Source organism: Artibeus jamaicensis, unplaced genomic scaffold (assembly GCF_021234435.1).
Source record: "Artibeus jamaicensis isolate MK-2021 breed Jamaican fruit bat unplaced genomic scaffold, CSHL_Jam_final scaffold_754, whole genome shotgun sequence".
Lineage (NCBI taxonomy): Eukaryota > Metazoa > Chordata > Mammalia > Chiroptera > Phyllostomidae > Artibeus > Artibeus jamaicensis.
This window is the reverse complement of record NW_026522054.1, coordinates 5716846-5740541: the sequence shown is the minus strand read 5'-3', so window position 1 is coordinate 5740541 and position 23696 is coordinate 5716846. Positions and strand designations below refer to the sequence as shown.

Here is a 23696-nt window from a genome sequence, read left to right as displayed (position 1 = left end):
GGGCTCGGTTTTGCTGCAAACCTAAAATGTCTCTAAAAAAACAGTCCGTTTGAAAAGTCTGCATTATAAGGGAAGAAGGAATCAGCCAGGAATGCATAGTTACTAAGGATCTACATAAACAGAGCTGAGACGGTGTTAGGGGCTTTTCATATATTATCTCATTTATTCCTCACGTCACCGTCACAGGGTGGGAGTGGGGTCAAACCATCCCAGTTTACAAATAAGGAGTCAGCAGAGAGAAGACACCTGACTCCCCACCGTCTTCTGGCTTCTAAGTGTCCGTGTTTAAATTCAAAATAGGTTTTTCTGACTCCAAAACACTGATTCCATTCATTAAAGAAACTTTTGGACGCAGGCACAAGTCACGGCTGAACACACACACACACAACACCTTACTCTTAGTAAACCCTGCAGGCAAAATGCCCAGACCGGAGTTCCCACATCCAGCTGTTCCCCAATACTTGAGCCAGAGGTTCTCACTTTCGATTAAACAATTTGGGTTTGTTTTTTTTCAGTTGCTTGCCAAACACTGACCTCATGCTACGCTCCATAAGTTGATGAACATGAGCAGCTTCAAACGACCACATCTTGGGCCACTGAGAGGGGCAACGTGTAAATAAAGGAATATGCTCATATTCTAGAAGAACCCACACGATGCACATTTAAAAATATTCCAGTACTCGGCTCTACAGATGCAGGTCGTGACTAGTCCAAATGGAGAACGGCAGGACATCCCGCTGAGCCGGGAGGTGGCCACTCTCCAATGCCCAGCGACAGTTTCTTTGTTTTCAATTATTTTACAATTCTGTAATGCATCATCTGTACGTTGTTTTGTGTGTTCACCACCCCAAGTTCGGTCTCCTTCGGCCACCGCTTCTCCCCCCTTTACTCTCCTCTGTCTCCCCCGCTCCCTTTCCCTCTGGTCATCGCCATACTGTTGCCTGTCCATGAGGTTTTTATTTCTGTTTTTGATTTTCCAGAGTCCTCTGAAGGGCCGCAGAGGGGGAGGGGTCTGGGTGCCCTGATTCCAGACCCAGCTCCTCGCCCCTTACATCGGCTCACGGGAGTCCTTTCATACCTTATGGCTCACGTCTCCTCGTTCCTACACTGCACGTAAGAAAAACGGCCTATCAGCAATGTTGCCGAGAGAATAAAATGAGACAAAGCACTTTACAAAGTTAAAAAGGCATATTTTTCCTCACTCACTGAATTTGGAAAACAAATGCAGTTTCCACAGTCCTTCCTACTATCCGTGTGTTTTTCCTCTCTGCTTAACACTGCCATATCATCTGCTCAACGTCATAACCACGTTGCTGCTTTGAGATGTACGCACCCTGGTTTTGCAGATAATTTCTATTCTGCCTGAGATGGTACCAGCTGAAGGGGTTGCCCTGGACACACGCACACAGTGGCAAAGTAGAGCAGAGTTGATACGTTGGTAAGCGGTTCCTCCAGGAGGTGGGGTTTCTGCATCTGGAGCTTTCCTACCTCAATAAAAAAGAGCTAAAAGGAATCAGGATGATCCATGTGCAGGGTGATTTGCATATATATTTGCATAATCCTCACCCAGTGAGGCAGAAGCTACCATCAGCCCACCTTACAGATGAGAACACTGAGGTTTAGGGAGCTTCCGTAGAACCTCTGAAGTCAGACTATTAAAAACAGGCAGAGGTGGGATAACAGCTCAGGCCACAGCTCCGAGGACCTCCGAGGTCACTCACGGCAGGGTGGCTGGGGCCCTGTGAGTGGCGAAGGGGCACTGTCCTCACCCAAGTGCCGGGACTCACCTCTGATGGGTCAGTCACCTCCTCACCTATAAAACGAGGCAAAGGGGCCACAGCGTTTCCCTCCAGAGTCTCGGCTTCTTCACCGTGGGGTGCGGAGCACAGCTACCCCACCACGAACCTGCATGATCCCCCAAGAAGCCTTGCGGCCCGACACTTACCAATGTAAGCGGCTCCATCTGTCACCATGTACTTGTTACGATTTAATTTAGGGAAGGTGTGATCCCTCTGTTCTTTGGCCGTGCAGGCATTCTCTCTTTCCAGATCAAAAAATCTCTGTAAGACGAACGTAAATAAAGAAGTGACGCAGGTGAACGGAGTACAAAAATGTTGTATTATCCAAATATCAACAACAGACCTCATATTGGGTCATTAAAACCACAATCTTGTCACTTTGTATAAATGAAGCTATTTTTGTTCTCAAATCTCTATAGGCAGCAAGAGAGAAAATGAGCACGCTTGACCATAATGAACACTTTTAAGCTACAAAATGAACACAAACTTCATTCCTTCAATAGGGCAAGGGCCAGAAGGTGTTAAGTCCTTCTTGTCTCACTCATCGGGGTGCACCGGCATTTGAGGTGGACCTTGGGGTGCTTTCTGCCAAGCATGCCAATGAACTGAATGCACATTCTCCCCCACCATAGCCAGGAGACGCAGTCTAATCAGGCTCCTGTCGGTGACTAGCTGATTAAACTGGGTGTTTGCAAAGGTCAAAAGAGATTTTGCCAAAGGAGCAAATACTCTGCATTGAAACACCTGGGTCTAAAGCTCTTTTAATAGGCAAATAGAAAGAAAATCAGAACTGCAAATCGTGAATCCTGAATTTCAACGATGTGACCCAGAACGCGGCGTTTTGGATCACCTCCTGCCAGGGATGTGGAAGTTCTGGGTGGTGGTGGGGGGACTGACGGCAGGAGGGGGTAGGCTGGTGCCTCGGGAATCTCTCGGAAATAGAAATGCTTAGATGAGCCTTCAGTGGTGGCTGTGCGCACAGGGCAAGTCCACCACAGACGAGGGCTCAAGTCTCTACGACACCTGAAAATGTTGCACCTTCTCAGAACCACATGGAACCTTCCTGGAATGTCTCCCAGTGGTGGCGGGATCATGTGTGTTTGAGAGAAAAACAGAATGATACCTAGGAATGGAAACATCACGTCCAGCTTTAAAATTTAGGGGTTCACATTGGGTGTGAGGAAATGATGACCTCGTCTTCCCCGTCCCTGGGGTGAAAAAGGGGCTGATGAACTAGATGATCACTAGGGTCTTCTCTCCAGCCCTGCTAATTTTATTCTGATTTTTTATAGAATCTTAAAATCATGGAGCACAGGCAAAATCTACCACCTGAGAACGAGGTATTGCCCCTCCTTGGGGAACCTTCTTCCAGGTGACATGTTGCCATGGTCGAGGCTGCCGGGGCACCTTACTTGGTTAGCGCCTGTCTTCTGCAAAGTCCGCATCATTGGAGGGTTCGAGTACGGCCCTGGGCCTGGTTTACTGCCCTGTGAACGCGCTCGATCAAAGGTGGGGCCACGTCAGCAATGGGGCTTCCCGCCACTCAGTGACAGCCAGCAGTGACCTTGCTCGCAAACCCTGCCTGCACACACGACTTTTCCCCTTCGAGGAAGCTATTGTAGAATTGGGACGGATTCAAGAGAACAAAATATGCATCCTAATTTAAGTCAGGGACGGCATCACAGCTTGTGGCTTTACCGAGAACCCCTTTGCTCTAGAAAGTCAAACATGGTCCGGAAGAGGAAAAACAGCTTCATCTGGGAGACAAACATGACAGTCGAAATTATACTGTATTCGCAGGCAAAATGTCAGACACTGCAAATGCTGTGACAGCAAAGAGATTTTAAAAGTGATGTGTGAGTGGATTGAAGAATGAAAACCCAGCCCACTTGGACAGCTTTGCGAGCTGCAGTGTCTTCCCACGAGCCCCCTCGTGAATGAATGAGACCTCCTAAACGAGGGGTGGGTGCCCGCTTCTCGAAGGACGTGGGTGTTCTGCCCTGATTGCAGCCCACCTGCTTCGTCAGTGCCCCCTGACTCCTGAAGCCACGCTTCATGCAAAGTTCCGACACCCACTCTTAGAAAAGCTCCGCACCCGTCTGTGTCCTGGACGTTGGGCCCATAAGCTCCTTTTCTACCTCATCTTTTCGGGATGCTTAGAAAGGCATGGCCTGGCCTCAGTGGGGCTTGGGGTCCCTGCTTTGTAAAATGTCCAACAGTGAGCTACAAACATTCGGTTTGCTCCAATGATATGGCCGTCAGCGCTGGATGGATGAAGCTGGCTAAGTTCTGTGGAGGTTAAAATGGTGGACCCCACTTTGCTGGTCGTTTGTTACGAGTGTCGTAAGAGTGCACTTGACATTTCACACCAGAGGTTCTAGCGCACAGGGCCTCCGTGGCAGGCAGGGGTCAGGAAGTGGGAGTTTCTACTGTCCCTGTCCTGGTTGTGTGGGAAGAAAGTAGCCTTAATCTGGGCTTGAAGGTTTAGGGGTTGTTGCTGTCATTTTTAGTTTCCGTGTCACTGGGACAGCAGGTGTGACACCCAGACTGGCTGTCAAGGAGGCCACATCCCTGGGGAACTATGCAGGGACCATGAGGGGCTGATGGGCTTCCACGCGGGAAAAGTGTAAAATGGGCACTGGGTGCCCCGAATTTCAGACCATGACCATCCACAGTGCTGTCCCTTTGCCTCCTTGGGAACCTAGCTGCCTTTCTGACCACACTCCCAGGCCTCCCTCGAGGTCTCGTGTGGCTGGCTGGGTCATTCATACCTGTGCAGAGGAACGAAGTCTCTGGGCACGCTCACTGCCCAATGTATACAGGCCTCCCATATAGTCCTCCAATCTCTCTCTCCTGCCAGTTAGCTCTGTGACATTGAGGCTCAGGAATCTTGGAAGCCATGTGTCAGAGTCGATGGCGGAGCTCCCGTCATCTTGGGTCCCTAAGGGGAGGCCCCGGCACAGTAGGGGCTCAATGCATACACTTGCTGAATGGCTGCAGTGGAGTTTGGGCTGAACGGTTAGTGGGCGTGGGTCGGGTGGAACATGGAGAAGAAGGTGTTGCAGGAAGAGGGAACAGCATGGGGGGAGGAAGGGAGTGCACACGGGAGGACCAGAGGAGGGTCCAAGTTGGGCCAGAGACTCAGCACATCCAGGGTATGACACTTTCCAGTCTTGCCTCCTTCAAGGAAGAGCATGTGGCCCAAGAGACCTGGAGGGAGGGCAGGAAGCCAGGCTTGGGGGACTTCAAGGTTGGGTGAACGGTCCAATGCTCTGTTGCTCACGTCGTACAGAGAAGACTAGTAGCAGGTGAAGGAGGCCATTCAAAGGAAATGAAAAAGGTACAACAGGAAGTGTGCGCAAGGAGGGCTAGATGCTTGAGGGCGCCAGGAAAGTTGGGTTCTGGTCTCTTTTTGGGGGACTGTGATGGTTTTGAGAAATTGCCTACCCTGCCTTTTACAGTGTTTTTCCACTATCAAAGACTGTTATTCTAGTTCTTATCGGAAGTTTAAATGTATGTGTGTGCTTATAGCTTTCACAGGTGTGCAAAGGGAAGAAACTCGTTTTCATTAACAACCAAGTCAACATAGTACTTACAACTTTCAGACTGCAGTTGGCTATTTCAGTGCAAATAGCTTTAAGAGATGAAATAAAGTTAAATGTAAGGGGGTCGGTTTCCTTCCAGAAGCTTATGAGGAGTCGAACTTTAACGCTTCGCAAAACTAATGCTTCTCTTATTTTCCCATCCAAGTCTGGCCAGTAAGTCCTATGGAAATAATATTCATACAGATAAAAATAAAGAGAGCAAGTTAGTTGTGGAAAATAAATTAACTGGACTTCCGAGAACATTGATGTGAATCTGGTCATTACTTTCTCCTGTGACATACACATGACCTTGTAGCATATGTTGAAGAAAATGCAAGCTTCCTGGGTTTGGGCACCGAGGGGTGATGTGGACCTGCCCCTGGCCAAAAGGAGGTCTCCCCACAAGGCTTCGGGCTATGTGGGCAGAGGGCACAGACTGACTGACCACTGTTGTGTGGTCAGTCACCACCCTCTCTGCACTCCCAATCCCACTTGTGTGCCAAGAATCAACTTCCCAATTGAACTGGTTAGGGACCTTGAGTGACTTCTCTCTCCCCAAATACTGCTTAAACCGCCCTTCTCTTGCTAACTGTTCCCAGCATGAACTTCTGTTCTATGTGTCTTGAGAGTTAAACTAAAAAATTTTTCCAGGATGATTTAAAGACAGGCAACCAGTCTGACTTTTAAAATAATTTTTGGTCATAGAATTTAATTATAACCTGGATGTTTGATCTACTTCTTTTTTTTTTTAAATATTTTCTTTCTTTATTTTTCGAGAGGAAGGGAGGAGAGGTGGGAGAATATTTTGAGGATGTTCCAGCAGGCTGATTTTTTTGGTGACTTTTCATTTTGAATGCTGAAGGCACTGGAAGTTTTGAAATATCAAAGTGTGATAAAAATGCTCATTGAATAAGAGCTGAAATGGTGGGTTAATAATGAAAATGCAAAATTTCAGGTAAGTTCCCGGCTCTTTAACATTCTTTCAGTTTCCCCTTTTATATTTCCGAGATGTTTTATAATCACTAATCCTTCTTCTTGGCCATGAAAAATCTTAATGTTGTTTGTGGAACTTTATGGAATGAAGATTTTGTCACTCATGAGAAATCATCATCCAACCCTAACCCAACCTTGACAATGTGCTCCTTCTAAATAACAAAATCAGGCAAAACCTATCCGCTATGTTTCAAAATCTTCCCAAAGTGAAGCTGAAGTATAGAACTAAATCTAAAACCAAATAAACAATAAATTAGAAATATTAAAACATTAAAAAGAGAGGTAAAAAAGATGTGGAAAAAAACCATGAGCATTCAAAAGATATCCAATATTTAAAAGTACAAGTGTTTTAATACTGTGCACCTTAAAATACTTTTCAACAGTCATTAGGAATAATCACTTTCTGGTGAAATGCGCCTTTTGTAATTCTGTAGTCATTATCATAAAGGGTACTCCAATCACTTAACCTCAGTAAATGGTTATTTTGAAATTGCAATTTTCCAAATTAAAAAGGTCTCAGGTTGTACTCCCAGAAATGCATACTTGGAACACTTTTCCTGGATTGAGTGTATTTTTCAAAACATTCCAAGGCACCCAAATCTCTGCATTCCTGGCAAGAAAGCAAAGGTGAGAAATATTGGGGGCGGAGCCACAAATTCCTGCACTAGGTGGTGTTGGGCACACACTCTGCCCCTAAATTTATTCCATGTATTTCCACACTGAAATGAGGAATCGTTGAAAACCTCTCCATTTTTAAGATGCTCCCTTCCTCAGACAGAGGGATGGACGGACAGACAACATGCATTTTAAGTTTCCTTGTCCTTTAGGTTGAAAGATAGGAGGACAATTTAGCATTTGAGTGAGACCAACATGCAAACAACACAGTGAGACACCCTTCAAGGAAACTTGCCAAACCTGCTCAGTTGCAGTAGGTCATTTAGACACATCCCAACTAATAGTTTTCAAAAAAATTTTTTTTAATGTTATTTTATTTCCGATTTATTTTAGTTTTCAAATAATACTCAAGTTGAAAACAACCCGCTCTTCATTCTGAAGCTGTTCTTATGCCTCTCATGTAAACTACTGAGGCACCTGTGTAGGGTGAGACCCTGAGTCCCCAAAATGGACTGAGGGAAGGGGTGCACCCTGGGTAAGTGGCATGTGCACACTGAGCCGATTTGAAGGATGAGCGACCTAACATCATCTGACAGCATCTTGGGGTCCCGGCTGGTTTCCCCAGTGGACCCCAGTTTAGTGCCTGGCCCTGGAGATGGGTTCTAAGTCAAGGTCGTGCACGCACTGACCTTTTGGTGCTTGTGCTGGAGATGGGCAGGTAGTCCGTGACGGCGATGTACACGTATTGCTTGGCGTCGTCTATCACGCTGTAGATGGCGTCGATGTCAAAGCTTCTGTTTTTAGGACAAAAGAGTTTGGGAGAATTCTGTGAAGACACAAAAACCCAACTTTTAGAGTACTAACTTCTGTCATCTGGGAGTTTCTCTTTTTTGTTGTTTGAATGGATCTTGGCTTTAACCAAATTTTTGTAAACCTACTTTCCAGTTCTCTATGAGAAAAGACACATATATTTTCAATCCTATCAGAGTTGAGGCCTGTAGAGGTTGGAGTGTGGTGGAATCAGTCTCAAATCTGTCCTTTAAGCCTATTTGGGGGGGTGGAATTCTTGCTTTCCATACACACATCTCTGATTTTGGAAGAAATGCTCCAACTCCACGCTTACGTGACCCTGGTGTTCATGTCTGTCACACATAGCTGTAAATTTCCTCGGGCCTTACCATGTAATACATGTGTACATATAGCAAGCACATGCTATCTGCTTCTAGCAATTTATCCTACAAGTTATTTCATTCAAACCATGATGTGGGTATAAAAACGTTCAATACAATCTAAAAAGCTTGTTTTCTTCCCCCTAATTTTTCATTAAGTCAGGAAGAAGAGTGTTGATGGTTAAGAAAGCACCATCAATAATTCCAGAGGGAAGCCTGAGTGATTAAGATGCCCATATTCATCAGGAGAGACAGGGGAAAAGAAGATATTCTGAAAGATTTAGCGAAATGAAACAGAGGCAAATTATACTTGAGGTATATTTTACTCTTGTTCAAAGTGGGTTTTCCACCTTTAAAAAAGGGAATGGTGTTTTTAGACCAAGTTGCTATAGAAAGGGAAAGATGTACTTTGATTTTCTCATTGTTTTTCCACTGAAAATGGTGTTTCTGTAGTTTGTGTCTTACTCGGACAAGCAATATGCTGTGGCAAGTACTGAGCACAAAAAGTGTCAGAGGTGCTTAACATCAAAAGGCCCAGTAAACAGTTTCCGGAACTGCCCAGAAAGCCTGTACCGGGCCCTTCATCAAATGCTCCCCCATAATGGTGGTTAGGGTTCCTCTTCAAATGCTGAGGGCCAACAAGCCACACGGTGCTGGCGGGGACCCCATCCCAGATCAGACACTGGGAAGATGGTGCTGTCGGCCTGATGTCCAGACAAGGAGGGCGGGGGTAAGAAAGGAGAGCGCTGAAGGTCCCCACACCCTCCCTGTGTCCTTGCTCAGTGAGTCCCCTTAACAGGTGAGTATCAGAATGGGTTTCTGATCATTGACAATATTTTTTTTGGAGTGAAGATGAGCTCCAAAGTTAAAAAAAACTAATAAAAAATAAACAAGCAAACCTCCCTCCTCCAAACAACAAGAAAATAAAAAATAAAAACCAACCAAACAGAAACCAATGCGAGGTCCATACTTCCCCAGCACACACATAGATACTGCATCTGTCACCAGGACAGAGAGCTGGTAGTCCCACAGCGTGTCCCCTGTTGTCCCCTGCTCCCAATGGCCAGCCCCCTCATTTGGGCACCAGTGCTCTTTGTGGGGACTCCTGCATGTCTCCCTAACTCACTTTCTCGTCTCCATGATGTGAACAAAGAAACACATGCTGCTGTCAGGACTCCTGGTCCCTGAGTCCAGTCTGGTCTCATTGGCGGGGACCTGTCTACAGCCTCCTCTCTTTCTCCGCCTCCCTCATTTGCCGGCTACTGCTCCACCTGCACCCCAAATGGAAAGAACCGCCACCCCGCAGCCATCTCCCCCCTCGTCTGCCTCTGCACCTCCGCACCGGTAGCCCCCTGGCTGATGCGCCTTGTAATTTTGCCTATGAGAGTCCTATACATTCTCCGAGTTTCTGTTCAAATTCTATCTCCTCCACGGACTCTCTTACATCCCCACCCAGGGGCTATGTCTCCCTCCACTGTCCTCCCATAATGTGATAATGTGATGTTCTTGTTAAATTGCTCAGCATATTCCAAATTATAAGCTTGCCCTTTGCCTCATCTCCCAGCCTAGACTGGTGCTAGCTTCATTTTAGGGATTGTATCTTACTCAGTTTTTAACTCTATTAATAAATTAAGTATTCAAGTTATTTTATTCCCTCAGCCTGTTGGCTCTGCTTTAAGTGCCCTTCAGGTTAGTGTGGGGAAGAAGAGGATGTGAGCTCTGGACGGAGTCCTAAGCATCCCTGAAAGGTGTCCAAATGCCCACGTTCGGTTTCAGTTAGGAATTTCCAGAACTCCTTGCACATCCCAGAAGCCGGATCTGTTCTCCAGGAAGAGCTCAGTTAGGTACAGAGTGGCTGGTCTCTGCATTTGCTGTTGCCTTGCCAAGGTAGCCACGTTCCATCATCACAGTTAGAAACCAAATGATGGCTTTGTGGTCCGGCCCCTTGAGAAAGAGCCTGGCGTTCGCTCCTCTCTTCAGCATTATTGATGCTCTTGAGAGCATCAGCCAGGGCGCACACGCGCACCATTATGTTGGCCCGGAAAGATGGTGAAAAATTGCGCTTTTATTGTAACAGGCTCAAAGGACACAGATCACTCTTCAGTGAAACGCTCTTCAGTGACGTAAAAGTCGCTGGCACAAAAGCACTGAGATCAACTAATGGAGAAAAAGCCAAATTAAATTGGGAGCGTGGTCAAGAGAAGTTTCTCTAAACATCAGATCTACTCAGGAGCCCGATGCAAATCAAAACTCCCAGGTCTCACCCCAGGTGCAGTGACTAGGTCCTGGGTGAGGGCGAGGAGGCTGTAAGTCTGTTTTAAATAAGCTCCCCAGATGGTTCTAGAGGACTTTAAAGTTTGATGACAGAGCTGTAGGCCATTCCAGGAGTACCGTGGAGACAGCTGTAGCATGTGGGTGGCAGGGTGGTGAGTGGGTGGAGGGGTGGCAGGGGAGGAGGGTGAAGGTGGGTGGGGTGGTGGCTTTTCAGGGAAGTCAGAGGCCTGAGAGCTTTCTAGGGGTCTTCCCCTCTGGGTGGGTCTCTTGCCCTTCATCTTGCATCAAGTATTGTATAACAGCTTCGCCTTCGTCTGCTTTACACACTGGGGCTCCCTCGGATTTGTTCCATCAAAGGGTCCAATGGCTAAAAACAAGTCTGTGCGTCAGTGATGCAGGGCATCAGGGAGAGGGTGTGGAATAGAAGCCCTGGGAGCTGGTGGCTCTCCATCCTGGGTCCACCTTAAGGGACAACGGTGAGGGTCAAATCAGTTAACACAACGTATCTGGAATTAAGAATGGTCGTTACTATGTATTATGGGCATCATCACAGAATGGTCATCATCATAGAGGTGGCATGTGACTGAGCATAAGAGTGGACACCTGGGAACTCTTCAAGCAGCACCACGGATTCGCCAAATTTATTTTTGCCCAGCTTAAGATCACACTTGAACATTCCCACTTACTACAGGGCCCATGGAGGGGGAGTGGGGGGGAAGAAGGAGGGCAACTCACCGACACGAACGCCTGAGATTTGGTTTCGTTCAACTGAAGCTGCAGTTTCTTCTCATTGTCATAGACTCCATAGAGCCTCTTGGACCAGGTCTGAGGTACTCTGCTCTTGAATTTCAATGAACTATACAAAGCGAATATCCTCTGTAAATCTAGGACCAGGCAGCTGCAGTTGTAGAAGATGACACCGAGTTCTTTCATCTGTGAAATTAAAATCGGAAGCATCAATGCCACGTGCATCTGGCAGCGTTAGATTCTGAGAAAAGTGCACGAGAATAAAGTACCAGTGAGGTATTTTTTCTTGTACTTTTATACAGAAGTATGTTGGTACAGTCACAATGTGGTATAAGAAAATGATGCCTCATAAAGACAGTTAAAATGTAAAGTTTTGCTTTTCTTTTGTATTTGGGCTCTTACAAATGATTTTCCCACAATCGCCTACACTGTTCACATCCGCTCTTCAGAGCTGTTTCCTTAACACCGATTTCTGGTATGAATACTTAAATCATGCAGCAATATAAAGGTTGACTGTTGACTGCAGCCCAACACTGTGGTTTAGATCATGGATGCTGGGATCAGATTGGCTGGGATTCAGTTCCAGCTCCACAACCTTCTGGCTGTGTGACTTTGGACAAGAGCCTTAAGTCTCTGGGCTTCAGTTGCTTCTCCCACCAGATGGATGAGATAGTATCTATTCCGAAGAGTTGCCATGGTTCTCCGGGTCTGCATGGAAAGGGCGGAGAAGAGTGACCATCTACGGTGTTCACTAAAAAGCATTGCAATTAATGTCCTTACCAATGCTGCCCACGCCTCAAGAGGAACAGACCGAGGACCATGCAACGAAGAGACCATAGAGCTTATCTTGCCCACCTCCTAAGACTCACAATCAAGGAAAGTAAAGGTCTCACAGATAAGAAAACTACCAGAGACCTAGTGAGCAGTAGATGATGAACTTGAGTGCAGGTTTTCTGACCTTGATCAATACACCCAGGATCACAGCAGCCCTGACTTCATTTGGGCCCGGCATTGCTGTGTATAAATAACACGTGACTTCTGATTCCATCAATGAAAGTGACAAAGTGGACTTTTGGTCACGAAAGAACAGTGCAAATACACATGGTTTATGATCCGAACACCCAGTGAGGGCTCTGTTAGGGATGCTTTCGCCCTTTAGGGATCCGGGGCCCACTCATGTCAAACTCCCCTCCTCTCTGTTCCTCCAGCCCCCTACTCGAGACTCTACTCAGGACTGCAGGCGAGGTCACCCACCGTGTGACCTCGGCCCCTAAGACTCCCCAGTACAGGGTGTCATGGAGATCTTCCACATTTATCTGTACCCGTCCGGTGTCCCGCTATCAGCTCCATACGGACAGGAGAATAGATGGGCACAGCCAGTTACCTAACCTGCCCATGGACTTGTACCTGTTTTTTTTCTAACACAAACATAAAGCAATGAGCATCCTTGTACATACGTCTTTGTGCACCTGGCAAGTAATTCCTTGCTCAGGATTCCTAGACCTGGGTGGACACACACACTCAGGACACTTAGAGGTTAAGGAGATGGGAGGAGGCAGAGTGTGGCAGGCACAGCAGGCATGCGCAAAGGCACTGAGGCGATGAGGATGCAGTTGCAGCCGCATAGGGCAGGGGAGCATGTGTGTGAGAATATGGAGGGGCTAGACCAAGGTCCCCCTTCCCTCTGCCTTCTGAGTATGTTTCTTACTACACCCTTGCCCTGAAGGGCTAAAGGGTCATTTAGATCAAGGAATAGCTGTGGCAAAAGTCTTTATCCATGAACAATTTTACTTCAACCACCAACAGATTCCAGATGCTCGGTCCCAAGTGTGAGGACACAAAATTCATTCTTTAGGAACCATCTGTAGCTAGTTGAGTGGTCACAGCAGCCAGGCTATTTCAGATGCATGATTCAGAACATTTCCGCTTGCTTCTCCAGGTCTGTTTTTACTGGTTATGAACTTGAGCCTTTAGCAGGTAATGGCAGGGGAGGTGTAAGCAGAGCACAGCAGCTGTGCACAAACAGTGATGCTCAAACAGTGAAGTGTCTACGCAGCCAGAGCGGTGCATATACATGTAGGCATTACAGGGAGAGAGTAGGTAGAGGTGAGATCACAGGACGCCTTAAATGGCTGGTGAGGGGTCCCCATGGGGCGGGAGAGTAACCAGAGGTTTGGGGCAGTTGGTATCAAGAGCAGAATGATTGTGCCACCTTTAAACTTCTCTGGATCTGCAGAGTGTTCATGAAAATACTCCATGCGAAGGGAGGCCCTGAGGAAGAAACAGCGACCTACCTCCTACCTTCTCTATGCTTCTGCAGACCCTTCTATCAAACGAGGCAGCTGGACCTGAAAGTCTGGACAGCGCTGACTAGAGGTGTTTGTGCCGTGAATGTAGACACTTGAACACAATCTGATTTCCGACAAAGGAGTGCATTGAGGAGCTCAAGAGGCTGTCCTTAAAATAGAGTGGGCTTAGGTCCCGTTAGGCTTGGGTTCTCACCGAAGTCAGGGGCCAATGTTGTTCTTAAGATTCAATGCAATTCTGCCCACAGAATACGCCAGGAAACTTGGTTGGATTTCCTTGAGAAATCCAGGAGGATGAAAACAGAGATTTCATGAAAGTGAAATGAGATCAAATCATTGTTAAGTGTTTGGGCTTAGAGACCAGATAGAGTTGAATTAACATTATGCATCTTCAGCCATGAGCTGTATGAATTTGGACAATTGCTTCACCTTATTTATGCCACCAAGAGAGAGAAAGGTGCCCCTGTGGCCCAGAAGCTGGCCTGTGACTGGCAGCTTGGCCTTGACATTTGCAGGAACCAGCCTGGCATCACGGCTGAGCCCAGGTGATCTGTTAAACATAAGCCACTTCCAGTATACCAGCATCAGACCGGGCCACCCGTGACCGTGCAGGATGGATCAAAACAGAAACGAGACCACTTCCTACAAGTCTAAACCCAGATAAAACATGCGCATCATCCAAGCCACGAGTGACCAGATAGCCCCATCATGGCTAATGTGAGTGCTGCTTTGTTACCAATTACAGCCTTAGCACCACTCCATTCCCCTCCCACATAGAACAGGCTTATGAAGACCCCTAGTCATAAAGCTGCTCCTCTGTCCTGATAGCATCCAACCCGGAGCAAAGCTCCGCCTCCGCAAACCCTCCATCACATTATCCAGCACAGCCGTTTTCATAGCAAGTTCTGTGTGAGTCCCGCCTACTCTGACTTGCTGGGATGGCGACCTTTACTTCTGCCTGCTTCCTGTGCTTTGCTGGGGGGACACCACCCGGTGTCCCCAGCACCTACATGGCAGTGTTGTGAGGACGACAAGCCAGTGCAGCAGAGAACAGTGACCCACACTCAATATGGTGTTGCTCTCTCCTAAGTCACACTGTAGGGGGCACTACTGGGTAGGTATTCAATACTGTAGTTGGGGCAGGGAGTTCCCAGGCAGCAGAGCAGGAGTGTGGAGGGGGAAGGAGCGAATGAAGGCAATGGGGCTGAAAGAAGGGCTGTGCTTTGGGAAGCAGCTTTGCCCATCAGAGTCTAGGCTGCAAGGATGCTCCCGGACAGTCAGCGTTGCTCTGTCATCCAGTCTCTGTTGTGTACCCTGTTTGGGAATGTCTACCATCACAGGTTTAATCTGGATATCTGGTGAACCAATTCCTTAAGAGCTAACAGAAAAACCGGAAGCGTAAAATAAAAAGTCCTATTTAACGGCACCACGATTACGAGTGATGTTTGTCCCTGATGCACAATCAGATCTTTGTCTGAAACATATTTATGAACGTTGCAGAATCTATCATCCCCGGGACCTTCCTTGGGCACCATTTATCATCATCAAGATGCCAGGGGTCACTGTCCATGCTGCCAGTATTGCTGACGATTCCATCCTGAACAAAGGCTTCGCCTTCCTTTCCCTCTGTTGTGTAAGCTGCTTTCTGCAGGTCTGGTGTCATTCTGTCCGGTGACTTCATTGCAGCGGAAGAAGCTGAAGGCAATGGAAGCAGCCACGCCTGGCCCTCTGGAGATGTAAGGACAGAGATACCGCCTACGAGCATCTTCCTCTCAACCTCAGAATGACTCATGCCCACTTCTAATTATTCCTGTTTGGTTCAGGCTGGTGTTGACCGAAGATGAGAAAAAGACACTGGCCTCATTTTGCAGGTTTTCCAGCCAGAACAAAAGAATTCAGGACGAGTATATGAACACACCTTCTTAAAATGCTGGTAGTGGGGAAAATGACACAGAGTAGGGATTCTGAAGGGCTTCTGTCTATATTTTCCAAGGAACAAAAAGCTAAATTGATTGATTGGTGCACTAGCTGAGTCACTGTGAGAGTTGCCTTATCAATAACCCAGGACTTACCTGCCGGGATCAGCCCTCTGCCTGCTGGTGGGTTGCTGAGCACAGCCCGGCCACACACCAGCCATATGCCAGCCACATGCCCACTGAGCATCCTGATGGGCTCTCTTGACTTTGAGGCTCAATCACACAGTTGATTGAATGGTTCAACTGTTTGAATAAAATAATCTTGAAAAGGCTGGAGTTCTGCCAGCTGATGATTCTCTGGAAGAGAATTATTCTTAGGAAAACGCTGATTGTCTTTTTGACAAAATGGATGTAGTATTACTGATCAACCATGACATTAAGAGGCTTAGGACCTCAAATACCTGGGTGCCCTGCCAAGAGGCTGTTCTAAGAGCAACGACTTTAATAAAACTCGAGTTACATCAATGGTTCCATTCTGTCCCCTGCACTTTAACATAAAGGAGGACCTTGCGGAACATGTGATTTTAATACGATCGTCTTATTGCACAGGGAGAAATAACAACAGGTACAGATTTATTATAGTGCTGACTGTGCACCAGGTACTGTTTTAAATGCTTCACACGTATGCATTTATTTGAGCCTCACGACAACCCATTTTACAGGGAAGGAAACCGAGGTGCAAAGAGATCAACAGACTTGCTCAAATGTACAGCCAGAAAGCAGGGAGGCTGGGAGTATGATACAGACTGGTTTAGTATTTCCTTTTCAGGAAGAATTATTTATAAAGTGGAGCACCCACAAAACTACAGCATCCTGTGGGCAAGAGGCAAGCCCTACTGCCTGTGTGTGTGTCCTATTTCATGCCGCCCTGGAATTTCTATTTATGTTACTGGTCCCCGGTTTCAAAGCAGAAGGAGAGGAGAGGCATCAGCACTGTTCTATGCTGTAATGCACAATGACTAATACTAATTAGCCTAACCACGGCTCAATTGATCATTTACAAATGGTTTGTTGTTTTCATGATTTTATAAAAATGCGAACAAGTATGTCTTTGATTTTCTTGACAGAGACAAAAGATCCTGCAACTGGGATCAACTAACATGGCCCCGGTTGGCTGCTGATTTATATTCTGAGTTACTGCAGGAAATGTAATTACTAGGAGCTGTAACTTGATTTTGTTTCTGCCCTCTAGGTGAATTTTTTGTTCCTGGGAATAGAAAGAAAGGATTGAATCTTAGCTCAAAGGTTGCCTGCAGCTCAGAGATGTCCTCTCTGACCCTTTTCCTGCCACCGTGGGTGGTCTATACCACTTAACTTCTTGATGTCTTTGGGAAATGGGAATAATAATGCGTGCCAGAAGGAATAAAAGAGAGAAGAACATAAGAACCTTGGAGAACAGCTAGTTCAACTTTATTTCAAAAGTAAGGAAACTGAGGACCCCAAAGGGAAAGCGACTTGCAAAATCACAGAATAATGTCCTTGATTTCAGGTCCTGGTCTCCTTTGCCCAATAAAGCTTTATTGACAAAGTCAGTCCACACAGGGGGTTCATTTGCAGGATGAAAGAGGGGTATTGTTTTTTTCCCTCCTTCCAGTACCAATTCATGATGGGGACCTGTTCTGAGAAATGTTTTGTTAAGTAATTCTACTGCTCAGAACATCAGAGAGTGTGTAGCTCAGGCGGCCTAGCCTACCACACACCAAAGCTCAAAGGATAGTCTATTGCTCCGAGGCTACAAGCCCATAAGGCATGTTACTGCACAAAACAACATGAAAATAAATCAAGCACAAGACAAAATGAAGCAACCAAGAGGGGGGTTAACACGAGATGTGTGAGGCTGCTGCTTTAGAGCAAACTTTTTTTATAAGTAGAAAGAATATACTCTAACGATAAAAAGTACAGTCAATGCATAAACCAGAAACAGAGTCGTTTATTGTCATTGTCAGGTATTATGTACTGGACGTAACTGTAGGTGCTGTGCTTCTGCAAATCAGCAGCGTATTAGGTTGGTTTACACCAGCATCAGCACAAACGTGAGGAATGTGTTGCATTACTGCCTTACAAATGGCTACGATATCACTAGGCGGTGGGAAACTTCCAGCTCCAGAGATCTCAAGACAGGAGAGACTGTACATTTCTAGCAAGGGCTAGCAGAAATGTATTTGGAGGCCTTGATAATTTCTCAATCCAGGTGAAGAACACTCAGGTACAACCACGGGGCAAGTCAGAGCTGCCACCCACGGGGATAGAGAGAGTCCCACTCAGGCTCATGCTCTGGACTTGCAAACAGAACATCTCAAGGCAGGACACACAGAGCAAACACTACCATCTCCTGCATCTTTCTTTCGAAGGCTGTTTCTCCCCTAGTTGGCAAGAAATAATTATTTGGCATCATTTAAAAAAATACATAAGATGAATTCAATCAAAGAGACAGGGGCAACGTTAATTCCACTAACAAGTTGGGATTGGAAGTTCAATTCTCCTCTGAGTCTTACTCCAAATTAAATTTCCAACTAAAATCCCCAAAGGCTGACATCACTGATGAGAGAGCAGGGAACACAGAAGCGTGGCCCTTTAGTCTTCCTATTAGTCTTCCACTAACAGGAAGAAGCGTTTCTCTCTCCTCTGAATGTACTGGAGGCTTTGGGCTGAGTGTCGTCACTGCTGAAGTGTGTTTTCATTGTTTTACTCCCTCAATTGTTTCCCCTGGGCAGGGTGCTCATTTATTAGTTTAAACACTGCTGTGCAATGACTTCGGCCATGACCTAGGAAGCAGGTCAACACAATCACCGTCGCTTTGTAACAGAGAGCTAGAGCTCAGAGAAGATTGTCTAGGGGTAAATTCTCAGGAATCTAATATGTGCTTATTTCTCAGGCTGATGTGTTTCTTTTCCTCAGTCCCATAGGCAACTTTGATGTAGTAATAGAATTGCCCAAAGAGGAGACCCCAGCGATTAATGGTAACGAATGTTCCTTCAAATATTTCTAACAAACACTTCATTTCTAGCTTCTGTTTCAGGGTCAAGGGTGCGGTACTAAGAAGCTATGAGGAGCCCTGCTCTGTCTCACTTAAAATAATAAACCTGTCAAAATAGGTTCTGCTAAATTAGAAAGGAGCTTCAGTCACACCTCAATCCTAAAGCACATGTCTTATCTTTAGGTTATAAATCTTTGCAGGGAGGAGATTTGAGCATGGCAGCAAAATGACCTTCCAACCTTGTAAGATGAAGAGGGGTATCAGAGTCTTCCATTTATGTTCTGACCACAAAAGAAGAAAGAGTAATACGTGAAAAAAATTGTTAGCACTAATCAACATCATCCTTCCGAAAAATAGTCATTAGACACCCTGCAGCTTTCTGATCTGGTCCATCCTAATCTTTGCATCTACTGATCTTCATCAGATGATTCTGGATGCCACAAATATCTTAGGGCTATAAAAATTATGAAAGAATCCATGGAATATAAACAAAGAATAGGAGAGAAGGAAGTATTTTTCTTCATTATTATCACTGAAATGGCAGAGATTCTGTGGAGATTTGTTAAAAAACTCAATCAGAACTCAAAGAACCAAAATATGGAAATTGAGGGGAAGGATGCTTGATCAACAAGTCAGAAAAGTAAGAAAATTCTTCCTCATAAATTTGAACTTGGGCAGTGACTTCACTTTCTCTTTCAGTGTATAATATGAAACCTGCTCCTATTCTTTCTTTTTTCCAAAATTGTTCCTGTCTTTTTGTGTCTCAATACTTGGTCTGGGTTAAATGCACATTCTCTATCACCCAGATGAAGGAGGAGAGGAAGGAAAAGGTGAAAGAAAATGAAGAAAAAAAGAGGGAGGGAAAAGAATTTGTAGAAGACAAGATGAGCAAAAAGGAGGAACAGGTAGACAGGAAGGACAGCAGAGAATAACTCCCTTCATCTCAGAAAATAAATAGAATCTTTTATTTTATTTCTTTGGGGAACCTGCTAAAGAATAATGCATATATGTGTGTGTATATGTGTGTGTGTGTGTGTGTGTATAATTTTCTAGTAGTTGTAAATAGGCCTCTAGGTGTCTATTGATAATTTCATCATTCAATTCCTGATGATGGCAAAGTTTTAGGCTTTTTAGGAAGTGAATTTAGAAAATTCTATACATGCAAGGGATAAATAGCTGTCTGTAAAAGCCATTACCTTTTTAAAAAGAGGTATTTGGGTAAAGGAGGTAAAACCCTCAATACCAGTATGTTGGTTATGTATTTAAAAGTAGCAAAACAAAATTCATGCAATTTGCATGCACTTTTAGAAAGTATAGAAAAATCACCTGCTCTTGGAAATCAAATTTCCTTCAACCCCAGTGATTTAAACAACCCAGCGAATGTGTGGGAAGTAGTGTTAAGTCTAATTTTGTATGTGAAAAAAATGTCCATAGTTTACTGCAAGCAAAACTGTATCTACCCCTGGAAAGTTCTATCAGGTCTATCCAGTGAGCTGCCCAATGTTTTAGAAAGTGAAAAAAGCTCTCCGGCATTGTGCTTGCGGCCCATCTACTCTACAGATTCACTGACATCTTGCAGAACTTGAGTCGTGTCAATGACCCTATTTCTGTTGCAAATGAAACTCAAGGCAAGAAAAAGACACTAGAAGCTGAGGGAGTTTTAGAAATGGCTTTCTTGAGAACCCAGATCCATCTTCAGTTGTCTGCTTTGTACTGAAGTAATATCGAGCATTCAGCGAGCTAGTTAATCTACTTGCCGGATGTGATGGGTTTACGTGGATGTGGCGGAAATGGTACCGCCTTGTACATTCCTTCTGTCTCCTCTTTCCCGGCCTTCACGTCACTTCTGGGAAGCCCTGCCCACGTTACCTCTGGTCTCCAGTTTCTCCTGCAACTTATCATACAGCTGCTTAGTGCTTCTATACTTGGGTTTACCTGATTAAATTGAAGTGCTTGGATGCTGACTTGCAAATCTTTGAAGGCACTTTTCTGTTATGGATTTCATGCTGTTCTGACTAAAATGCAAATTGTGTTCTTCCACATACCAAATGCCTGTTCTGTTTTCTTTTTGAAAATATTTTACTTATTTATTTTTTAGAGGGGAAAAAAGAAAGTGAGAGAAGCATCAATATATAATTGCCTCTCGCACACCCCTCCAATGGGGACCTGGTCTGCAACTCAGGCATGTGCCCTGACTGGGAATTGAACCGGCAACCTTTGGTTCACAGGCCAGCACTCAATCCACTGAGCCACGTCAGCCAGGGCCCAACACCTGTTTTCTCACCTCCTGGTATCAACCTGCAGGGGGCTTTTCCCCAGGGAGGAGGAGAAACCCAGGGGGACGTATACTCGGGGTTGGAGGATTTTCCCAGTAGAAATAGCTCCTCATTGCCTCCTCTTTTGATTCTTTAATTTTTTTAAATACGTTTTAATTTGAGAGAGAGAAAGAGAGATTTGTTGTCCCACTGGCTGCCTCTTGTATGAGCCCTGATCAGGGATCCAACCCACAGCCTTGGCGTACCAGGACAATGCCTTAACGCTGAGCGACCCTGCCAGGGCCCCCTTTCTGCTCCATTCTTCTCTTTACTTATATGCCTTTCACACAACCAAAATGTTTGGTGTTGAGATGGAACAAGACCAGGCCTCGATATTTTACTTAAACAATGGAAAGCAAAGTGACCGCAGTCTGAACCAGAGTTTATTCCTGCAGCAGTGTCTCTAGGACAAGCGGCTTTTGCTGTCCTGAGGTTCCAGTGCCCGTTCGTAAGAGCTGTGTTCTCCAGGACAAGTAGGAACTTTTATTTATGGAAAATTAAAGCCCTTTCATGTCCTTAGTCTGATACGAAGGTGTGTGTGGCCTTAAGGAAAGCAAATGCCCAGCAACCAGCTGGAAATGAAATACGGACTAAGCCAAAAAAGTGTTTTCATCTTTACCATGGTAAACACTTGGACGCCATGAGAAGCCCTTACATCCTTACCTGAGTGATGTGTGTAATTAAGGAAAAACCATATGCTCAAGCTATTCTAAAGCACACTTGCCTCTATTCACACACATGTGCACAGGCTCCCACACACAGGCGCTGATGGGGAACTGAACACCACCAGGCTTTTATCCTTGGCACAGAGCAGCATTAAACTCACGCTTCTCCAAAGAGGACGTGCAGATGGCCAACGGACATATGAGAAGATGCTTAAGGGCACTAATCATCAGAGACATTCAACTTTAAACCACAGTGAGAGGTCACCTCACACCTGTCAGAATGGCCATCATTAATAAACCAACAAACAACAAGCGCTGGCAAAGATGTGGACAAAAGGGGACTCTTGTGCACTGTTGGTGGGAACGCAGATGGGTGCAGTCGCTATGGAAAACATTATGGAGACACCTCAAAAAATAAAAGATGGAACCACCTTATCACCTACCGATTCCACTTCTTGGTATACATCCGAAGAAATCCAAAACACTAATTCGAAAAGACATACGCACCCCTGTGTTCACTGCAGCATCTCTGACAATATCCGAGATCTGAAAGCAAACCAAGTGCCAACCAACAGACGAGTGGATAAAAATTTACCTTGCTGGTACATTTATGCAAGTGCCAACCAACAGATGAGTGGGTAAAAATGTACCTTGCTGGTACATTTATGCAATGGAATATTACCTGCCCCCCAAAAAAGAACAACAGGAATGGACCTAGAGGGTATCATGCTGAGTGAAATAAGTCAGACAGAAAAGGAAAACTACTCTATGATTTCATTTACATGTAGAATCTAAAGAGCAAAATAAATGACCCCCCCCCCCAATATTAACAGACTCTGAGGTACAGAGAACAAACTGAGGGCTGCCAGATGGGAGGGGGGTTGAGGAGCTTCGGGGAAAAGGTGAAGGGATTGAGAAGTACAAATGCGTAGGTACGGAGTAGTCACAGGGATATAAACTATAGCACAGGGAATATGTCAGTGATATTGTAAAGCTATGTGTGGTGCCAGATGGGTTCTAGACCTACTGGGGGGATCGCTCTGTAATTATATAAAGGCACTAAGTGTCTAACCACTATGCATATATACCTTAAAATAATATAAAATAACACTGAATGACAACTGTAATTGAAAAAAGAACAAACCTACCCCCTTTACCTCCATAAATTCCAAGATCTATTAAAACTGGAGGGCACGCCAGGAGAGACACTGATTTTACTCAGCAAATGATCTTCCACCTCTTCAGCTACTAAAAGTTTCTGGGAATCCTCCCCCATTTTGTCCTCCAACGGAGAGAGGAAATTTAAGAAGTTCTCCTGAAGGAACTGACGAAATGTCGTCTGAAATCGCTGACTAAACAGGTGCTGGCTGAGAGCAGCGACTCAGGAAGGAAGCCAACTGGGGAAACATGGAAGCTGGCTTCACAACTCGCAGGCTGAGGACACATTTCGCAGGCTGCTGTGGCCAAGGTTGGGATGTGCTTACCTGCCTCGCTGAGCTGTGAGTTGTGCATGAAACTCTGTTACTGAGCAAAGAACCAAACACTGAAGCCGATTTTGGCCTAATAGAGTGGATTTCACACTGTCCTTATTGTAAAGTCCCTGGCACTCACTTGCTTTTTGGTAGCCTTTTTGGAGTGGGATGCAAAAGAAGGTGTCATTTCAGGATCTGGTACAGCGGCGCAGTGACAGCGGCACTCACAGTGACCACGGTAACACCACTGACACAATCTCTCGCTTCCCGAGAAACTTCTCAGTTTAATCGCATTAAATCTCACAGCGACACTCTGAGGTCGGCGCTGTGTTTTTAATTCCCATTTTACAGACGAGTGACCCAAGGCAAAAAGCTGCAGGGACTGGCACTGTGGGCATGTGTGGCCGAGTGAAAGCAGACTGTGAAGCACACCGTGGCCGAGATGAAAGCAAACAAAACCATCTGGCACACGTGGGACACCCATTTGCGCCAAGACTCAGGGTGGCAATGGGCTTGTGCTGCTGGCTGATCTGCAGTTTGCCTTTAAAACATTTCAATAACTGTGTACTCGATCGCCGCTGAGGATAAAGAGGTGGAAGTCACACCAGTGTGTGTTGCTACATATAAACATCGGGAAGTGTTTCCTGGAGAAGGTGCTTCCTCACCAAGTTTCATGACAGAATATACTGGAAAAGCATTTTCAGAATGCTCATGCTAGGGCAATACCACAAACCTAGGGGATGGAACATCTAGTGTTTACAAAACAATCAAACCAACAAACCAAAATCAAGTGGTAAAGATACA

The 23696-nt window shown here is 45.6% G+C and overlaps 1 protein-coding gene across 1 annotated transcript in view; it reads right to left on the bottom strand.

Annotated features, from left to right (window-relative positions):
- Positions 1 to 23696, bottom strand: part of PLD5 (phospholipase D family member 5) — a 224403-nt gene that overhangs the window by 6989 nt on the left and 193718 nt on the right. The window contains exons 6-9 of the mRNA XM_037150881.2: positions 11170 to 11367; positions 7681 to 7817; positions 5396 to 5564; positions 1946 to 2060 (exon numbers count right to left, since the gene is read on the bottom strand). Of these exons, the coding sequence (XP_037006776.1) occupies positions 1946 to 2060; positions 5396 to 5564; positions 7681 to 7817; positions 11170 to 11367 (619 nt within the window). The remainder of the gene's footprint in view (positions 1 to 1945; positions 2061 to 5395; positions 5565 to 7680; positions 7818 to 11169; positions 11368 to 23696) is intronic.